At 35.9% G+C, this 19816-nt stretch overlaps 1 protein-coding gene across 1 annotated transcript in view; it reads left to right on the top strand.

The window, feature by feature from the left end:
• Positions 1–19816, top strand: part of CNTN1 (contactin 1) — a 196710-nt gene that overhangs the window by 139728 nt on the left and 37166 nt on the right. The window contains 3 exon segments of the mRNA XM_023752262.1: positions 545–703; positions 8689–8838; positions 17201–17271. Coding sequence (XP_023608030.1) covers positions 545–703; positions 8689–8838; positions 17201–17271 — 380 coding nt within the window.

Below are 19816 nucleotides of genomic sequence, written 5' to 3'. Positions count from 1 at the left end.
ATTATATACATTCCTATTACAAAACCAGTATAAATGTATTACCCAAAATAATACATAACATTATTCCCAGACATTTCTACTCCAAGGAAAATAAACAACCTATAATATTTAGGGTTATAAAAAAGTACTTGTTCCATTTTGGGGAAGCAGGATGAAATATTTGACTATTCTCATGTTTGGACTGAATTGTGCCATCATCTGTGATTCATGCATGGAGCAAGTGTTCATTCATTCTCATTATGCTGCAGTCTGTATTAAGTCCCATTGATGCAAATTGTATTTTATGTTTCAAACAGTATCATATGTATCCTGAATAATAATGATATTTTAAAGTGACAGCATTTATCAAAAAGAGACAAATGAAATCATTTAGTGAAGACCGTAAATACTATCATTATCACTTCTTATGCTTTATATTTAAAAGGAATTTGACAACACTGGTTATATCTTTAGGTTAATTGCAAGGAGGACATGTTTGTATTCGAATGTGTGCTTAATTCACTATTTGGGATTCATTGATTCATCACCCAAATTTTCATTGCAGGCCCTCCAGGCCCCCCAGGCGGTCTGCGAATAGAGGACATCAGAGCCACTTCTGTGGCACTTACTTGGAGCCGTGGTTCAGACAATCATAGTCCTATTTCTAAATATACTATCCAGACCAAGACTATTCTTTCAGATGACTGGAAAGATGCAAAGACTGGTGAGTTTTATTTGTCCAATTCTTCTGTAGCATATTTTTAAATGAATACTTTTATAAAAACAAAATCCTGAACATTTTAAGAATTTTATTATCTACCCAGAAATTCCTTTTTATTATTAAGTTTTTTTAAAAAAATCTCAGTGCTTTGATAGTGAAAAACAACACAAGGAACTTAAACATTTTAAAGTTATTGGAGGAAAAAAGCTGAGTGTCTAAATCTGTAACAGGAAAGCAAAGAGAGGCCTCCTGGTTTCCTTTTCATTGGGAAGTCTCTCTCTCTCTCTCTCTCTCTCTCTCTCTCTCTCTCTCTCTCTCTCCCTCCCCCCTCTTTCTCTCAAAAGGAATTTTTTATAGCTTATTATTTATGACCCATTTTTCAATTATGGAGGTACTATAGTTCTGAATTATAAAAAAGCCACATTGATCACAAATATTAATTAAAGCATCCAAATCTTACAACTATAACCCTTTCCATTCTGAGAATGATCTTCCCTGGGTTGAATTTTCTCAAAAATTATTTTTCAAGAAGTTTTGGATCTCAACTGTTTTATTTTCTTATATTAAGAGTTCCTAAAAGTTCATCAGGAAAAAATATACAAATGGGTATCTTCCCTTGTCTATTAACTACTACCATTGCCATTTCTCATGACTAGCTTACAATATCACATAGTTTATTTTCTCCTGTAGCATCAATGAAGATAGAGCATCCTTTCAATAAAGTATCCTTTCAATAAAGTATGTTTGTCAGTTTTGACAATATTTTAAAATAACTTGTGGTTGTCAGAAATTCTTTTAGGTACATGAAGAAGATACATAGAAATATGGGCTCAGTTTCACCAATGGGAAGAAAAAAAGACAGAAGTGTTGAATTAAATGTTTCTCTCTTTTAAAAGCTGAGAAAAGAATTAATCCCAATATATTCTAAGCCTGTTCCTATTTTTGCTTTCCTTAACATAATGGAATTTATTTGTATTGCTCTCTAAGAGGCTTTAATTTAGATGTACTTTCCTTTGATAATTTCTTCCTATCATGAGAGATGAACCAAATATAAACTTGCAACCTGTTACAAGGGTTTATGATATATTTTAGTATTGAATGATCCTCCATATATACATAGAAAGTTCAAATGAATTTGAAAGGGATGAAAATTCTTTATTTCATTATGCTTGTGAGCATAGTTCTATATATAAATATATAGTCATTTGCCTCATGATGAAGTTTTGTTCAATGACAGACCTCATATACAATGGTAGACAGGAGAAGCATTTTAAATAGGGTTATTCTTATATTAGTATAGCTACCCTAACTTTCTCACAGTTCCTGTTTTCGTATCTTTCCTTATTCTCAACCTCTTTGCATCTTTGAATCTAAAGATATTGTCTTTGACATCATATAGTTCAATCTTGTTTTATATCCAGTCTGATAATGTCTGCCTTCTGATTGGATTCTTTAATCCATTAACATTTAATGTTGTTATTGAAATAGTTTGATTGATACCTGTTTTTCAACTGTTTCACTTATTTTTGTTCCTTTATTCTTTCTTTACTGCTTTCTTTTGCATTAAATGAGTATTTTATAGAGTAATGTTTTAATTTTAATAATATTCATGATAGATAGATAGGTAGATAGATAATAAATAGATAGATATAGGGATACCCTACATAATAAAAGCCTAATATGCTAAGTGTCCGACCGTTCATTCAACCGTTCGACCAGTCTCTATGACACGCACTGACCATCAGGGGGCAGACACTCTGTCTGGTAGATTAGCTTGATGCTGGGGTCCAACCAATTGGGACTGGATGAGACGGGTTGGGCACTCCCTGGAGCCCTCCCGTGGTCCCTCCCCGGCCCCAATCGTGTACTGGTGGGGTCCCTAAGCCTGGCCTGCACCCTCCCGCAATCCGGGACCCCTAGGGGAATGTTGGAGAGCCAGTTTTTGACCGATCCCTACAGTCCAGGCCGAGGGACCCCACCGGTGCATGAATCCATGCACCAGGCCTCTAGTATAGATATAGATATCCTTAATGGGCTACTCTAGGGCTTACCAGGTACAACTGAACTTATCAGAATAGACTTCATATTTTCACTAACTTACATTCAGTGAGACATTGAAATGTTAATCCTAGCTAGCGCTATTCTATTTTACCTCTTCTATGTGCTATATATTATTGTTACACATATTGCATATATATTACAAACTTGATAATCTCCTGCTAAAATCTTCACATTATATAATTTAATGTCTTTCAAAGCAGCTAAAGAAAAGAAATAAAAGCAAGCATATCTTTTTAGACTTTGTTATGTTAACCTTTTTATTTACCATTTCTGGTACTCCTCATTGTTTCCTATAAATTTGAGTTTATTTCCTTATTCTAATACAACTTTGTTTTTACCTGCCCTGTTAAGTTATTGTCAAATATTTTACATTTCTAAATGCTATAGCCCCACCAACAACATTTTATTTATTTTTACACAATTTTATTTAACATAATACACACATATGTTTATATACAGATACATATATGTATATATTTATCCATATATGAATATGGATAAATAAGTATATACATTGATAAATAGGTAAATATGGTTTTCTACAATGGCTTTAAAATCAGATAAGAGAAGAATAAAGAAGAAATATGTATTTATTTTATCTTTTATAATTACACAATACCTTTACCAGTGCTCCTTATGCATAGGATTTTTTTTTTTTACAAATTACTCTCTGGGGTCAATTTCTTTCAGCCTGAATAATTTACTTTACTATTTCTTCTAAGGTAGGTCTGCTAACAACCAATTCTCAGTTTTTGCTTATCTGGACATGTCTTTATTTGACCTTCTCTTTTAAAAGTGTTTTACTGGATATAACAGTCTTTGTTGACAGTATATTTTTCTTTTAGTACTTTAAATATGTCATCTTAGACACTCTTTATCATGTTGAGGAAGTTCTCTTTTATCCTCAGTTTTTATTTTATTTTATTTACTGAAAGTTGTGTCTTTCATTTTATCTTTAAGTGATATTATTTGGATATAAACTCCAAGTTGTTTTTTATTGGAAGCACTTTAAAAATATTGTGCCTTTATCTTTTTGCGTGCATTGTTTTTGATGAGAAGGTAACTATTGTTCTTAACCTTATATTCCTGCATTTAGTGTGTCCATTTACTTTAACTACTTTCTTTTTTTAAAATATATTTTATTGATTTTTTTACAGAGAGGAAGGGAGAGAGATAGAGAGTCAGAAACATCGATGAGAGAGAAACATCGACCAGCTGCCTCCTGCACATCTCCTACTGGGGATGTGCCCGCCACCCAGGTACGTGCCCCTGACCGGAATCGAACCCGGGACCCTCCAGTCCGCAGGCCAACGCTCTATCCACTGAGCCAAACCGGTTTCGGCTAACTACTTTCAATATTTCTTTATAGTTGCTTTTAGGCTGTATGGGAATATATTTACCCTGATGAGGTTTATTTGCATCTTGGATCTTTGAGTTGATATCTTCCTTCAACTTTGGACATTTTCAGTCAATTTCTCCCTAGATTCTCTCTCTCTCTCTCTCTCTCTCTCTCTCTCTCTCTCTCTCTCTCTCTCCTTGATCTCTAGTGACATGTATGTTACACTTTTTATGTGTTCCACAGATGTGGACACTGTGTGTACATATGTTTTCGTGCATATGTTTGTGTTTCTATTAAGATCTGATTTTTTATTATTGAGATTTTCTATAAAAATTGGCCTCACTCAGAACTGACCAGTAACAAACCTGGAACTTGAGACCCCTTTCCAAAGTACACTTGAGTACTTTCCTTTATTGTGCAAAGTACTCTCCTCTCTTTCTGACTCAAGGAATAGCAATCAGGTTGAGAGGAATTTGGCTGAAGAGAAGGGACACAAAGTCTCTCTGCTCCTGACTGTTTTTCTCTTGCATTTGGCTTGAGGCATGAATCTGCTTCCAAAGTAAACCTAACTCCCTTCCCAGCCTGAGTGTGGGGTGGTGCTAGGAAAAGAAAATGTACCCAACTGTTCCTACCAGGGCTGAAGGGGTCAGAGAAGAGTGCATGAGGTAGACATCCATTTATAGGGATAATAGGGCTCAGAAGAAAACAAAGAAACAAAAAAAAAGTATGCTAGAGGTAAAACATGCATATGTCCTCAAATGATAGCTATGAATGAGCAAATGAGGATGAAGCATAAGAAATATTTTATCCGTGGGCCCTTTATGGATATCACCAGTCTTGATATTCCAGCTGTAATAATTATATGAGCTACCTACCTCAAGATTGGAGCTGAGAATAAGTCAGAGATAAAACAAGATTTAAATCCTATTATCTTGATGTGGTGTGGATCAAACTCCTGTTCCAATCTGGTTAAAGAAAAGCATGCCAGATAGAAGATCCACTTTAAATTCTAGACACAGTATTTAATTGATAAATGTTAGTCATGTGTTTGATCTTATCCTTACTTCATATATACATATATATATATAATTTTATTGGGTGAATATTATAAACATACTAGAGGCCCGGTGCACAAAATTTGTACAGACGGGGAGTCGGGGGTCTTTAGCCTGTCCTGCGCCCTCTTGCAGTGGAGCCTGTGGGGAGTGGGCCTAAGCCAGCAGTCAGACATCCTTAGCACTGCCGCAGATGTGGGAGAGGCTTCCACCACCACCGTTGCACCTCCAGGCATGAGCCTGGCTTCTGGTTGAGTGGCACTCTCCCTGTGGGAGCGCACTGACCACCAGTGGGCAGCTCCTGTGTTGAGTGTCTGCCCCCTGGTGGTCAGTGCACATCATAACGACTGGTCGACTGTCTTCCCCCTGGTGATCAGTGCATTTCATAGCAAGTGGTTGAGTGGCCTTAGCATATCATTAGCATATTATATTTTGATTGGCTGAACAGATGACCGGACACTTAACATATTAGGCTTTTATTATATAGGATACTAAAAACATGTTTGTTTGAGATATTTATACTTTCATAAGTACTGATGTTAATGCATATCAACAAGAATTATTGGCCCTGTCAGCATAGCTCAATGGTTGAGCATCAACCTATGAATCAGGAGATCTCAGTCCAATTTCCAGGCTGCTGGCTCAATCCCTAGTGTGGGGTGTGCAAAAAGTAGCCAATCAATGATTCTCTCTCATCATTTATGTTTCTATCTCTCTCTTCCTCTCCCTTCCTCACTGAAATAAAATTACGTACATATGTATATATTAAATAATTATTGTAATTGGTTTTATTCTAAAAAGAGCAGTGTTCACACCTTTAGAAATCCTGGTTGAGAATATTAATCTTAACTTATAGATATCAAATTATTTCCTAATAATTCAGAGGATACATTCTTCCTAACTTCCATTCCTGTTCCCCCTCTTGAAAGCGTTATTTGCATCACTGGGCCAAGGGTTTCCCACTGAGGTCTATCATCTCATGCTAGTAACTCCAAGGCTTTTTGCTTATTCTTCCTTTCTTCATTGTCATTACTAGTAAAGTCACCAGCCTGACTTCTCACCTGGAATACAAAGGCTACCACAAAATGACCCCAGTTGACTTTTACTACTTTATCCCTCACCATTTCTCTAAATATTTTCTGTGGTCAAGTATGACTTCCTACTCTTTGAACATGTCCCTGAACTTCCATTTTTTGGGGGTGTTTTCATATTGGATTCTCACAAGTGCTCAAATCAGTCTCCACTGCACATCCATCTGGTTCTTGCTGTTCTGACCCAGCCTGCACCTGCCTATACCTGTTGATTGGCCAGTTGCTTGGAAAAGTCCCATTGCAACTCTCACCATGAGAACACCATGCCCTTGCCAAGAGAACCCTTTGGAATAGTATCAACATTTCCACTCTCTGGGCATTTAAATGGTGCTGAGGTTTTGCAACATAGCGATCAAGGGAGGATCAGATTGCCTCCTTCAGACTTCTACCCACTTATACTTGGATTCCCCAATCTCATAAAATTACAAAATCTCAAACAGTTCCATCAACTTCTGCCTTTAAACTTCTGCATTCGTTTCCTGTGGCTGCTGTAACAAATAACCACAAACTTGGTGGCTTAAAACAACAGCAATTTACTCTCACAGTTCTGGAGGTCAGAAGTCCAAAATCAAAGTGTATGCAGTACTACACCCTTTCCCTAACCCTAGGGAACAATACATTCCTTGTCGCTTCCAGCTACCAGTGGCTCCAAATGTTCCTTGGCTTGTGGCCACATCACATCGTATCCTCCTCTCCTATATGTTTCCCTCCTCTGTGTTTCTCTTATACTAACAAGGGCACTTGTCATTAGGACTAGAGCCCATCTAAATAACCCAGGATGATCTTATCCCAAGATCCTTAACTTTATTCCAGTATTAAAAGGCTCCACAAAGACTCCTTTTTCAAGTATGGTCACATTCATGGGTCCTGAACATACTAGTAGTAACATGTCTTATGGTGGCCACCATCAATTCACCAGAGGCCCTCTTTTTATTGGAGGCTCAAAAGGGTATCTGGAGTGGAAGAGAGGCCACCTTCCCCAGTGTCATAGCAACCAGCTCTATTTTTCCCTTTTCTCCATGAAGAGGCCTCTGCAAACCACAACTTCACCTTCCTTCTTCCAATTACCTAAAAAAGTTCCCTATGTATATGAACTAAGACAAACAAATTTTGATTTGTATGAGGGAAGGTAGAGGAGATAAAGAAGCAGAATCAAACCAGAGGGGGAAGGCAAAGCCAAATTTTTGAAATAGAAAGTCAAAAATATGTGTCAAATATATAGAACAAGTTCATAACAAGAAGAGAATTGATGGCAAAATTAATGTCCAAGAGTCTTAAAACTATGGCAAGATGAGTCATGGGATAGTCTGACTCATACAAAAATTTGTCCACAAGTAGAGACTGTACACTGGAATGCTTAGCCCTTATTGTGGAGATGGTACACTATTTTAAAGATGTATGTATTCATGGTCTGCATTGGAGATAAAAATTCCCTAACTAATAAGATAGTGAGTCATAGACAAGCCTAAAGAAACAAATTTCCCACATAGTGGTGTACAGGTATTTACATGCATATGTATGAGTAGGCAAATTACTAAAAACACATATGGAAATATTTTATGAGAGCTTAAAATAATGTATAATTCTGCCCAGGTTGTATGTTTTATCATATCTCAAGCAATCTTAGAACATATTTAACCCATAATTTATAATCTTCCCATTAGTATCCGGCATCTAGCAGCATGAATTATGAAAAGTACTTGATAAAATCTTAATGAATTATTATAACATTTATCATCTCTGCCCCAAATGACTTGTGTATAAATCTAAAAAACCAACTAATCAACATATAGGTGCCCTAGTAATAAACAATTCACTACCTATACTCTACATCAGAGGCAGTCCATAAAATTTTTAACGGCCTCAATTGTACCCTTGCCTCAGAAAATCTTTCTAGATTCTACCTTGATGATACAACTCCTTGCTACTCAAGGTATAGCATGTGGACTACCAACACCAGCATGACCTGGGAGGTAGTCAAACCTCCTACCCTAGACTTGGTAAATAGATGATTCATATGCATATTACTCTTTCTAGTTTATTATTTATTAATGATCTCCCCTCTTACTCCCTTGAACTTAACAGTTTGTCATTTCTTGTTTTTATTTTCACTTCAACCCAATGAAATATGTGACATTTTCTCAAAATAGTGAAACAGATTATGGAATCTCAAAGGGAAGGCAGGGATGGGTGGGTGGGAAGAAATCAACCAAAGAACTGGTATATATATATATATCTCCCATGGACACAGACAATAGGGTGGTGAAGGCCTGGGGTCTGGGGGTGGAGGGTCAAGGGCAGGCTAAAAGGGGTCCATCGGGGAAAGAAGGGGACGAGTATAATACTTTCAACAATAAACATTTTTTAAATAGTAAAATATAAGTGGGGTATTATAAAGGTGATATTCCTCAAATGATATTCTCTAATGTTCATTTTATTTAGATCCCCCAATTATTGAAGGAAATATGGAAGCGGCAAGAGCAGTGGATTTAATCCCATGGATGGAATATGAGTTTCGTGTGGTAGCAACCAACACATTGGGTATAGGAGAGCCCAGTATACCGTCAAACAAAATTAGAACAGATGGTGCTGGTATGTAGAAGCTTTTGTAAAATTTAGAAGACTTATATATACAATGCCACTTTAATATATAGTTGAATGTATTTGGAAATAAATCATGCTCTGAGGTAAGTGATTCATCCAAACTCTGTGTGTATATATGTATTTGACACAAGTGTGTGTATTTTATATCAAGACCCTCAAAAACAAGAAAGGAAATATGAAGCTTAAGAATATTTTTACATAATTAACATAGGGGAAGAGGTAAATTGAAACTACTGCATATGCCACTGGAGACCACTTAAGTGAAATTGGTATTTAAAATATAAACTTTAATATAAATTGTGAATATTAACCAGGCAGACTATTGATGTAAGATGATTTAGAAGGTTCCCAGTTTTGTGTCTCACAGTTTTGTGTGTCTCTCAAACACATTTATAATTGAATGGCCACGTGTATGGATGGTGTGGGCAGGGAGAATAGGGTGAGCTAGGAGTGGAGAGAATGTGGTGAGGACTTCTCAGATCTATACCACTTGGAGAGTCACAGCATCTCTGAGAAATAGCTATAGTGTGTTGTTTGTTTTTAAATGTTAGGAGTCACTCTAACTATGCTCTTTCATCACAGCTCAACCTTGGCTGTTCTTTCAATGTAGGTTCACATTTTTTATGCTAAATACCAACTGCATTTAAGTAGGCTTCAGTACAAGAAGGATTCCACTCTACTTTCTTTTCCCCTGTATTACTAGGCAAAAATATTGTTCTGATTCTAATAATAGCTATTTTTCTATTATTCCCTGTCTCTGAAAAAGAAAATATTTTGTAGGCTCTTTGAGTTTGCTTATTTTTACTATGCCTTGCCAACATTTTATTTTCAGTGTTTTATTTGGGAGATTTTAAATGGATGACAAAGTACCATTAGATTTCTTCTTCGATATCTTAATATCACTTATACACATTTCTGGCTACCTCATTCCTTGACCTAACTTCTAAGTAGAATTAGTCTGTAGTTTTTAAAACCAAATTAGTCACAGGATGTCCATTGATCTCTTAAAGTTTCATGTAACTTACCAGATAAAAAATGATGATGCTGTAATAAAGGAAGAAAACACTAGCATACTGATCTGCACTATTTTCACTCTTAAAAATGCATCCATTTATATGAGATGTTATTAGACTTCTAGCCCAAGCTTAGATTTAATCCTCAATTGTGAAACTAAATATAACTTAAATACTACTTTTTGTTGTTTTAAAATAAACATGGTTGTTCCCTTTTCTCTACCTCACAGAAATCTCTTTAGGATATAGAGGTAATATAAGGTGATGTTTTATAGAACACAGATACCGCATAGCCAGGATACTTGTGTTTGGTTTTTAGAGCTTCCTATGTTTGTAATAGAGGCTTCTGTTGTTATGGACTGAACACAGTTATATTTTCTGGAAAAAAAATGAAAAGAAACTGGGACATGATCTGACTAGAGGTTTTAATCATATAATTTCATGTCAAGAGATAATGCACTTAATTTGATTTAACAAGTATTCATTTCAAAATAAAACAGAAAAAAATCAAGCAATTAAGTTGGTCTAAGTAAATTTGTTTCATTTAAAAAATTATAACATATTTGCTTCAGATATACACATTTGAAAAATCTCATTGAGCTTGATTTTTTCCTGTGATCTCTTTACTAATATAATATAAACTACATTTCATCTGAACACGTTTCTGAAGTACAAAACTGTCCATGGAAAGATGAAATCCTGTCATTTGTGACAACATGGGTGAATCTTGAGAATATCATGCTGAATGAAACAAGTGAGGCAGAAAAAGTCAATAACCATATGATTTCACACATATGTGGAAAATAAAACTGAAAGCAAGAAACGAACAAACAAGAAAAACAAGTAAAAACTCATACACAGACAACAGTTTAGTGGTTTCCAGAGGGGAGGGATAATCTATAATAATAAAAGCATAATATGCTAATTAGACCAGACAGCCGAACTACCTTCCAGACATCATTCCAGACGTCCTTCTGGACGAAGCCACGGTGGCAGGGGCCAAGGCAGAGGCTGTTAGGGGTGATCAGGTAGGCAGGCGAGCAGTTAGGGGCAATCAGGCAGGCAGGCAAGAAGTTAGGGGCAATCAGGCAGGCAGGCAGAGTGGTTAGGGGTGATCAGGCAGGCAGGTAGGCAAGCAGTTAGGAGCCAGTGGTTCTGGATTGTGAGAGGGTGCAGGCCAGCCTGAGGGCCCCGCCCCCCCTCCTGTGCACAAATTTCGTGCACCAGGCCTCTAGTATAAAATAAAAGAGGCCTAATATATGGTGACAGAAGAAGATTTTCCTTTGGGTGGTGGGCACACAATACAATATACAGATCATGTATCATAGAAATGTACACCTGAAACCAATATGATCCTATTAACCAATGTCACCACAATAAATTTAATAAAAAATAATAAAAAATAAAGAACATGTAATAAAAGCATTTAGTACTGTCTAGTGCATAATATTTACTTAATAAAATTTATTTATTATGCTGTTAGTGCTCCTTCTAAACTTTTACATGCTTATAAAAATATTATCTACTCTGTAATTGATCACCTTGTGCAATATATTTCCATTTTTATAAGCATAATAGAAGATCATCTAATTTCATTTAATTTCTTATCACCTCAAGGGAATCATTTTGTATATTTAATATAATAACATTTAACCAACTTTCTCTTTACTTATTTTACTTTCATCTTGCTTTCAAAAGATTAAATATGCATAAAATTGGACCCTTACATTTTTCATCCTTGCAAGAAAACAAAAATACTTCCTAAAACAGGGGGATGTCTGTCTTGTCATGTACCATTATAGTAATCCTCCAGCAGATGCAAGCAGATGTTATGTGGAATAAAGCCTGGTTCCCACTTGATGGAAAGGTCGCTCCTGCCTCATTATGCTGATTGAAAGACGTGGCATTATCTAATGCAGCACATGTCCTTATCTGTCCAATTACTTAATGTTCAGATCACAGTGCACAGTTGGGTATATTCTTTGGATTCAGACAAGTGCACTATAAAATGGATGGCTCCCAAATGAAGAATTAGAAGATGCATTTGTAATTCATTATAACCCATTTATTTTTGACTGTACGAAAGAGATAACAAAAGCTCCCTTCAAAGTAATGTGTCATTGCAAGATGTGTCCTCATAGCTAATAGATCTGCTGGTGCAGTGGGTGAGTTGATATTCTAAAACAGTGCATGCAGGTGTGGTTGACAGCTTTGCATTTATTTACCAGATCAACCCCAGAAGGAAAAAAGCAAAAACCCTAATACCAGAATCAACACTTTCATACTATATACAGAGCTTTAATTTCACATTTAATGAAGCTATTATGTTATTTAAATTAATTTAATTTTTTTTAGTTTTTTAAGATATGTTTTGCCTTAGCTGGTTTGGCTCAGCCTGTGGACTGAAGGGTCCCAGATTCAATTCCAGTCAAGGGCACATGGCCAGGTTGTGGGCTCCATCCCCAGTGTGGGACATGCCGGACGCAGCCAAGCAATAATTCTCTCTCATCATTGATGTTTCTCTCTCTCTTTCCCTCTCCCTTCCTCTCTGAAATCAATAAAGATATATTTTTTAAAAAAAGATATGCTTGATAAAGGAGGGGAATGGTGATAAGAATATATTTTTTAGTTAGAAAGGTATATGGTAAAGTTAGTTACTGTCATCTATATCACAAAAGGCCTGTGGTCCTGAAGCCCTAATGGCGTCACTACCAAATGAGCAAAGGCTCTTGTAGCAGGCGGGGTGGGGCGTGAGATACTTGTAGGGGAGAGCTACTAGCCTGCAGAGAGCTACAAGTGGTGGGGGGTGGGGCGGGAGCTACCAGCAGAGATGGGCTGGCAGCCAAATGAGGCAAGCAGAAGCGAGCTATTCGCTAACTATTTCGTACATGCTGGGTCTCTAGTTAATAATAAAATAGATTAAAAGAAGCAGTTCAGCCCAGCCAGCATGGCTCAGTGGTTGAGTGTCGACCAATGAGTCAGGAGGTCACAGTTTGATTCCCCATCAGGGCACATACCCAGGTTGTGGGCTCGATCCTCAGTAGGGGGCGTGCAGAAGGCAGCCTATCGATGATTCTCTCTCATCACTGATGTTTCTATCTCTCTCCCTCTCCAATCCTCTCTGAATATATACATATAAACATATATATTTTATATGTTTAAAAAGAAGGACTTTAAACCCATGTTTTCCAAGAGTCAACTGTACTTATTCCAAAGTGTTGATCTAAGTATCCAATTAGGTGTGGTGTGCAAAAATCATTTCTAAGTTCTAAATGAGTCTTTTATTAAACTGGGCTTCATTCACTGAGGAAACATATGAATGAGGGATTTTTGTTAGATTGAATTTAAATTAGTTGTAAATATTTAATTTATTCTAAAAGCTTCTTCAAGACTAGAATCAGATTTTACTCGTTATCTTTTGTGCTTAACACAGCACAGTGTTTATAACTGGTGCTCAAAATTATGTGTAGAAGAAAAAAAGAATGTAAACTGTAATTTAAATAAATTAATTTGTTGTAAAAAGAGATGTGAAATAAATTTAAAAAAAATTCTGTTTGAGAATGAAGACTAGATAAACAAACAAACTTAAAATTTCAGCCTGATAAGTTCCTAAGACATTCATATTATTGCAAACTATCTTGGCCTGTATATTTTTTTTTACCTACTATGGAAAAGAACAATGTGTCCCCACCATCAGACCAGGAGATCATAAGAATTAAAAAAGAGTTGTTCTCATTTTAATATACAAATATTACATAGTTCATTTGACTATTAATACCTCTTCAAAAATAATATATATTTAAGGACAGAAAAAAGCAGATGTAAGACTTTACTCCCCTTGGTTTTCTAGACTCTAGAGCATTATTTAGCTGACAATTCTGAGTCTCTTTAAAAAAAATTAAAGGTTACTTGAACTCAAACACTGCCATACCACTACAGTCTGATGACCAAGAAGGCTACTAAATGGGTAATGGGCAGGTGGTGTATACTGTGTGTTTACACTGGATAAAGGGAGGATTAACGTCCTAGCAGGACAACAAGAGGTTCTATCTCAATACACACTACTCACACTAAACAAGAATTTTAAACAGAGCAAAATTTAAAACTTACAAATTGTAAAAAACAAAATAAAAAAACTTACAAAATAGTTTATTTCTGGCATTTTCCATGTAATATTTTCTCACTGCAAATGCCCATCGGCAACTGAAACTGAGTAAAGTGAATAGATAATAGATAAAGTGAATAGACTATTGTACTTATATTCAAATTATTTAAGCATTCAAACCTAACAGTAAAATTGGCAGCATTAGTTTCTTTCCACAGGGAAAAAAAAGAAGAAAACCAGCCAGGGCATTGGCTTGATTTTCTTTTAAGATATATTTTAGACGTATGACTGAAATATAGCAGCACTCTTACAAACAGTGTTAGGGGATCACTTGTTAGACTGAAATCATGGCAAAAGGACAAGTTAAAAAACATCACTATTTTTAACCTTTCACAGTAAAATTATAAATATTGTTTATTCATGATTAATTCAGTAATTCTGTATTTTTCTTAAATATTTCTTTAAATTTTTTAATGATTTATTATTAAGAGAATGTCTAGTTTGTTCACTGCTAAATACCCTGAAGCCCAAAGTTAAATAAGCTTCTTTGTGCTTCTGATGATTTACTTCCCTGAAAGGAATCCCTACTTGGCCAAGACCTCCTGGTCCTGCAGGGCCGGAAGCTAATGTGGAGCGCGGAGCTGCTCTCTTCTCAGATTCATGTCAGATGTGTAGGCTATGTGTCAGTTCCACCTGTGGAACACTGTCCCTTAGCAGCTAAGACTCCAACTGCACATTCAAAGCTAAACGGAGGAAACTGTCAATAATTTATCCGAGACAGATATAAAAACACTTTATTAAGACATATAGTTACTTTTATTTCTGTGCTTTTGCTTGTCTTACTTAAGCATCCTGAGTTCAATGGGTAAATTTTGAAGAGAAAATCAATCTTGAGTAAGTTATTCAAAGGATGTTAAAAAGAGCTTAAGAGAAACATTTTAAAATTGAAAAAGAAATATTCAATATAATGTAAATATACTCCATTATTTAGCTCTGTTCTAAATAAAAAGGTTAATATTAGTTATAATAGAAAGTATTGCAATGAAATGATTTGGAAAATAAGACTTGTCCTGGTAAAGGCAATATTTAATTAAATAAATTTGCAGTATAATAAGTTACTCTTGAGGGTTATTTTTGAGAGTATTTGCCTGTGACCATTATACTTGTATGTATAGTTAAACACAAAATTTGATTTATTCATTAAATACAACACAGCATGTTCTTTGTTTATAGCATAGAGAGCTTTAACTTCAGAATATGAGTTATGGGGTTCAGAGCGTTTCTAGAAGTTTAATATCCCAGCCTTCAATCTGAGTTTTATCTAAAGTGCTACAGGGAAATTATCTTTTAACATCTGTAAATTTAATTTCATTTCTACCACTCATATGGTGACAGTTAAGTATTAAAATCTCTCCAACTTCAGATAAATTTCTCCATCAGAAAAAGAAATCATGATACAGTTTTACAAGTCTAAGGAAAAACATGCATTTTGTGTATAAACAATTAATGTATATACTTCACCAGGGAATTTATGTGGCTAATATTAGAACTTTTGAAGTATCTATCTTTGAATCACAATTATTTGTTAGGGTTTGCAATTGGGTAAATGAACAGCTTGCTTTGAGTACTCTGAGGAAGTGTGACTATTTCCTATATGGGAGGCATTTGGAGACTCAAAAGAGAACTGATGTTTCTTTTTTTTTTAATGTTAACAAATCTGGGAATGATATCTCAGATTGGAGCCAGCCCATATGTGCAGGAAAATGTATGTCCCCTGTAGAAACACAGACATCATCGATGTAACTGGGTAGCTGGTCTCCATGTACCTCAAGTGCAGGGACAACTATGCTTAATGTCTATAAAACTCCAATTAGATGCAAATCCAATGAAATACAGCTTACAATGAAATGCAGTATACAAACCCAGTAAAATGCAGCACCTACCCTGAAGGACTTTTAAGGAGAAAGTTGTTGGAGAAAAAACAAAGAAGAGGCCATTGGACTTGCAGTTATAAGCAATTTTTTGATTTGGGGGGAGAGCAATTTCAGAAATATGACATGGAAAACAGGTTATGGGTTGTTAAAACATGATTACAGAGTAAAAAATAAAAAACAATAATCTATTCATTCTTATTTTCTGTTTAGTGATGGTTTGGAGACTAAGTATAAAACAGTGTTACAATATGACTTTTAAGGATGAAGAGACTGCAAAGAGTAAAGTAGGGAGACTGAAAACTGAAGTGTTGATAGAAGAGGATGGGATTGGGGAGAGTTGGGGTCACTGATGGGGAAACGTTCCAGAAGAGCTTTAGGAATTGGAAGTGGGAGCACAAGGAATGATATTAGATTTCTAATATTTCCAGATATTTTGGGGGAACATTATCCTACGTTAGTGCATATGCACCATTTCTAAACAGTTATTTATAGATTGAAGTATAAAACTAACACACCAGTTAGTTGTTAAGTAGTCCAAGAGCTCTGAAATATTTTCCAACAAAGTACATCTAATCTTTCAAAATCATATTAAATGAAAGGACACAGAAAAAACTTTTTTAAATGAAGATGGGGGAAGGCAAATTTACTTTGTTATCCTTTCCTGCAGAAAGCTGGCACATTTGTATGGCACTGAATCAGTTGTTATCAGGGCAGTAAAATAGGTTATTACAGCTACAGTGAGGCATTTATATATATAAAAGCCTAAGCAACCATTATGACCTGTCGACCTGGTCGCTATGATGTGCACTGACCACCAGGGGGAAGATGCTCAATGCAGGAGCTGCCCCCTGGTGGTCAGTGCGCTCCCACAGCAGGAGCGCCACTCAGCTCGCCAATGGGCACCAGACGCTGGGCTCACGGCTGGCAAGTGCAGCTGCAGCAGCATGAGCCTCTCCCTAGCATGAGTGGGAGCAATGCAATGCCCAGTCTGGGCTCGGGCTCTTCCCCAGCCGCCTGCCACTTGGCGTGGGCCTGCAGGGATCAGGCCTAAACCAGCAGTCCGACATCCCCCAAGGGGTCCCAGATTTTGAGAGAGTGCAAGCCAGGCTGAGGAGCCCCACCAGTGCATGAATCTGTGCACTGGGCCTCTAGTTGTTATTATAATTGAGTGGATCTCATGTGTAGTTTGTCTTTCCCAGTGAAAGAAAAAATGTACAGTTTCTATAGTGAATAAGAACTCTAACATCAGAAGAACATTCCGTAGCCTCTATATTTTGTGGTTTGCTTGTCTGTTTCAGCACCTAATGTGGCTCCTTCAGATGTAGGAGGTGGAGGAGGAAGCAACAGAGAGCTGACCATCACGTGGGCGGTGAGTCTTAATAAGTTGTACTTATTACAGGCTGCTTTACCTGGACTTAGTCTCAAATCCATTTTGTTTCCTAAAATAAATTGAAATAAAAGACAATGCCCAAAGCACAAGCAAAGTAAATTACTAAAATATCATTTTCTTAAATATATGTGAGATCTTACCTGGCTTACTATGGCTTAGTGTGCAGAAATAGATTCTTGATGCTGAGGGAACTGTTGGCCAAAACATTAAACCCACTTTCAACTATCTGATTCCAGACTTTTTTTTAACTCATTGTTACCTGGTAACCCAACTGTAAATTATAACAGTTTCCCTGGATATTCAAAACTCCAAAGATTTGGTTAAAAAGCTTTTATTTTTTTAATTGGAGTTTGTTTCCCACTTGAGATATACTTTGATCATTAAGTGAAATCAATCATGATAGATCAATCTCAGAAGTCTCCCAAGTGTGTTTTATTGAGGTATCAAAAACGCTGTATTGAATTTTTATAACCCAAAGGGAAGTTCCACATCAGAGATGATAATGTCTGAAAAACAATGCATCTTGGCTGGAATTTTGAAGTGAGAGAGATGCTGGGGTGGGGAAGCATCACCTTGTCTGACATAGACATCTGAGATGTATCTACCTACCATATTTTATCTAGCTCTGTCTGTTCATTAAATATTTTCAAGATTTAATCACTGCAGATAGTAAAATAATACAACCTAAGCTCTAAAGAATTTCAAAAACCACATGAAAAATGGCAGGTATTATTCTTTCCATCAATCAAATTGATTTATATAAAAGTAGATATTTAGCAAAAATTGACTTTACTCTTTGCTATGTAATCAGATTTTATACTTGGCACTTAAATCACATTTTTTAGTAAGATTTAGAGAAAAAATGCCTTTTGCTTGTCCAAATCTCAAATTATTTATAAGTAAATTTTAGTGTCCATATAACATACAAAAGTGCAGAAAATTTTTAAAAATTAAGAACATCTTACTTTTTTTTATAAGGCTTGATGTTCTTGGATATCAGCTTTAGGATAAGATGGGGATTTCGTAAAAAAAAAATCAGAATTAGAAATCCTATTCTAAAAATTTGAAATAAAGTTTCTAGGAATAAGGCCTGAGAATCATTAATTTTTAAATATGTTTTTATTGATTTTAGAGAGAGGGACACAGAGATAGAAACATTGAAGAGAGATAAATATCAATCGGCTGCCTCCTGCAACACCCTACTGAGGATCGAGCCTGAAATCCAGGCATGTGTCCTGACAGAGAATCTAACTAGTGACCTCTTGATTCATGGGTCAATGCTCAAACACTGAGCTACACTGGCTGGAATTTTTGAAAGCTCCGTAGGCGATCTGCTATACTTTTAATTACATAAACTAAGTAGAGAACTAGCAATAAAAAAATTTAAACTGTTATGGTAATGTTAGGCTATACCTGATATACTCTAATAATCTAAAATCACATTTTGTATATCCTTGGGGTCATGTTTCAGGATGTCTATAGGTAACTCCTGAGCAACATGGCTTTGAACTGCCCAAGTCCACTGGTATGCACAGTTTTTCAATGAATACTGTGAATGTATTTTTTCTTCCTTATGATTTTCTTAATAACATTTCTCTAGCTTACTTTTTTAAGAATACAATATAAAACATTCAAAATATGTATGAATCAATATTTTGTTATTGGTAGGATTTCCAGTCAACAGTGGCTATTTGTAGTTAAGATTTTGGGGAGTCAAAAGTTACATGCATATATTTTACTGAACCAGGGAGATAGCACCTCTGGCCCCCATGTTATTCAAGGGCCAACTGTATACTGTACAGGCAGGTACAACTTCTTCTACCTTTGAACTTTTTACATTTTTATGTATTCATGTTACACATAGGTATATTCAAGCAGCTATGTTACATTTAATTCAAGAATTTTCCTTGAGACATTTGAAGTTGGATTTTCTGATTTAAACAATTATAAATATGCAATTTCCACATTTCCCTTATTGGCTAAAGATGACTAAATTATTAGTATTCTCTAGAATTAGCAATAAGCCAGTGTTTACAAATAATGAACTGGCAGGGTTAACACAGACTTCTTTATTGGGCAATTGAAGAAACTCTGAGAGAATAATGCAAAACAGAACACTTACTTCAGCACAGGAGTCATACAGTCCCAAAGCCAGCCTCCTACCGAGGAGTGCAATGTTAGCCCTTCCTCCTTTTGCCTTCTGTCTGTTTTTCCTCTGGCCAGTTTCTATTGTTTGATTACAAGACAGATATTCCAGAGTTCCATTACTGTCTTTCAACTCTAAAAATAATTTATTCATTCATTGAATAGATACTACTTGAGGTTTAGATCTAGGTACAATGGATAGAGAGGTAATCAAACTGATAAAAGCTTTGTCCTCTTAAAAGTAGATAATAAGTAAAATACATGGAGTATATCAAGATAGAGTTAAAGAGAAAAAAAATAAAGCAGAGAAGTGAGATATGGAGTATTATAGAAAGAGCGTGGAAATGGCCAATCCTCTGGCCAGGGAAAACAAGTAAGT

Source organism: Myotis lucifugus, unplaced genomic scaffold (genome assembly GCF_000147115.1).
Source record: "Myotis lucifugus unplaced genomic scaffold, Myoluc2.0 scaffold_30, whole genome shotgun sequence".
NCBI lineage: Eukaryota > Metazoa > Chordata > Mammalia > Chiroptera > Vespertilionidae > Myotis > Myotis lucifugus.
This window is presented reverse-complemented; position numbering and strand designations above follow the sequence as displayed.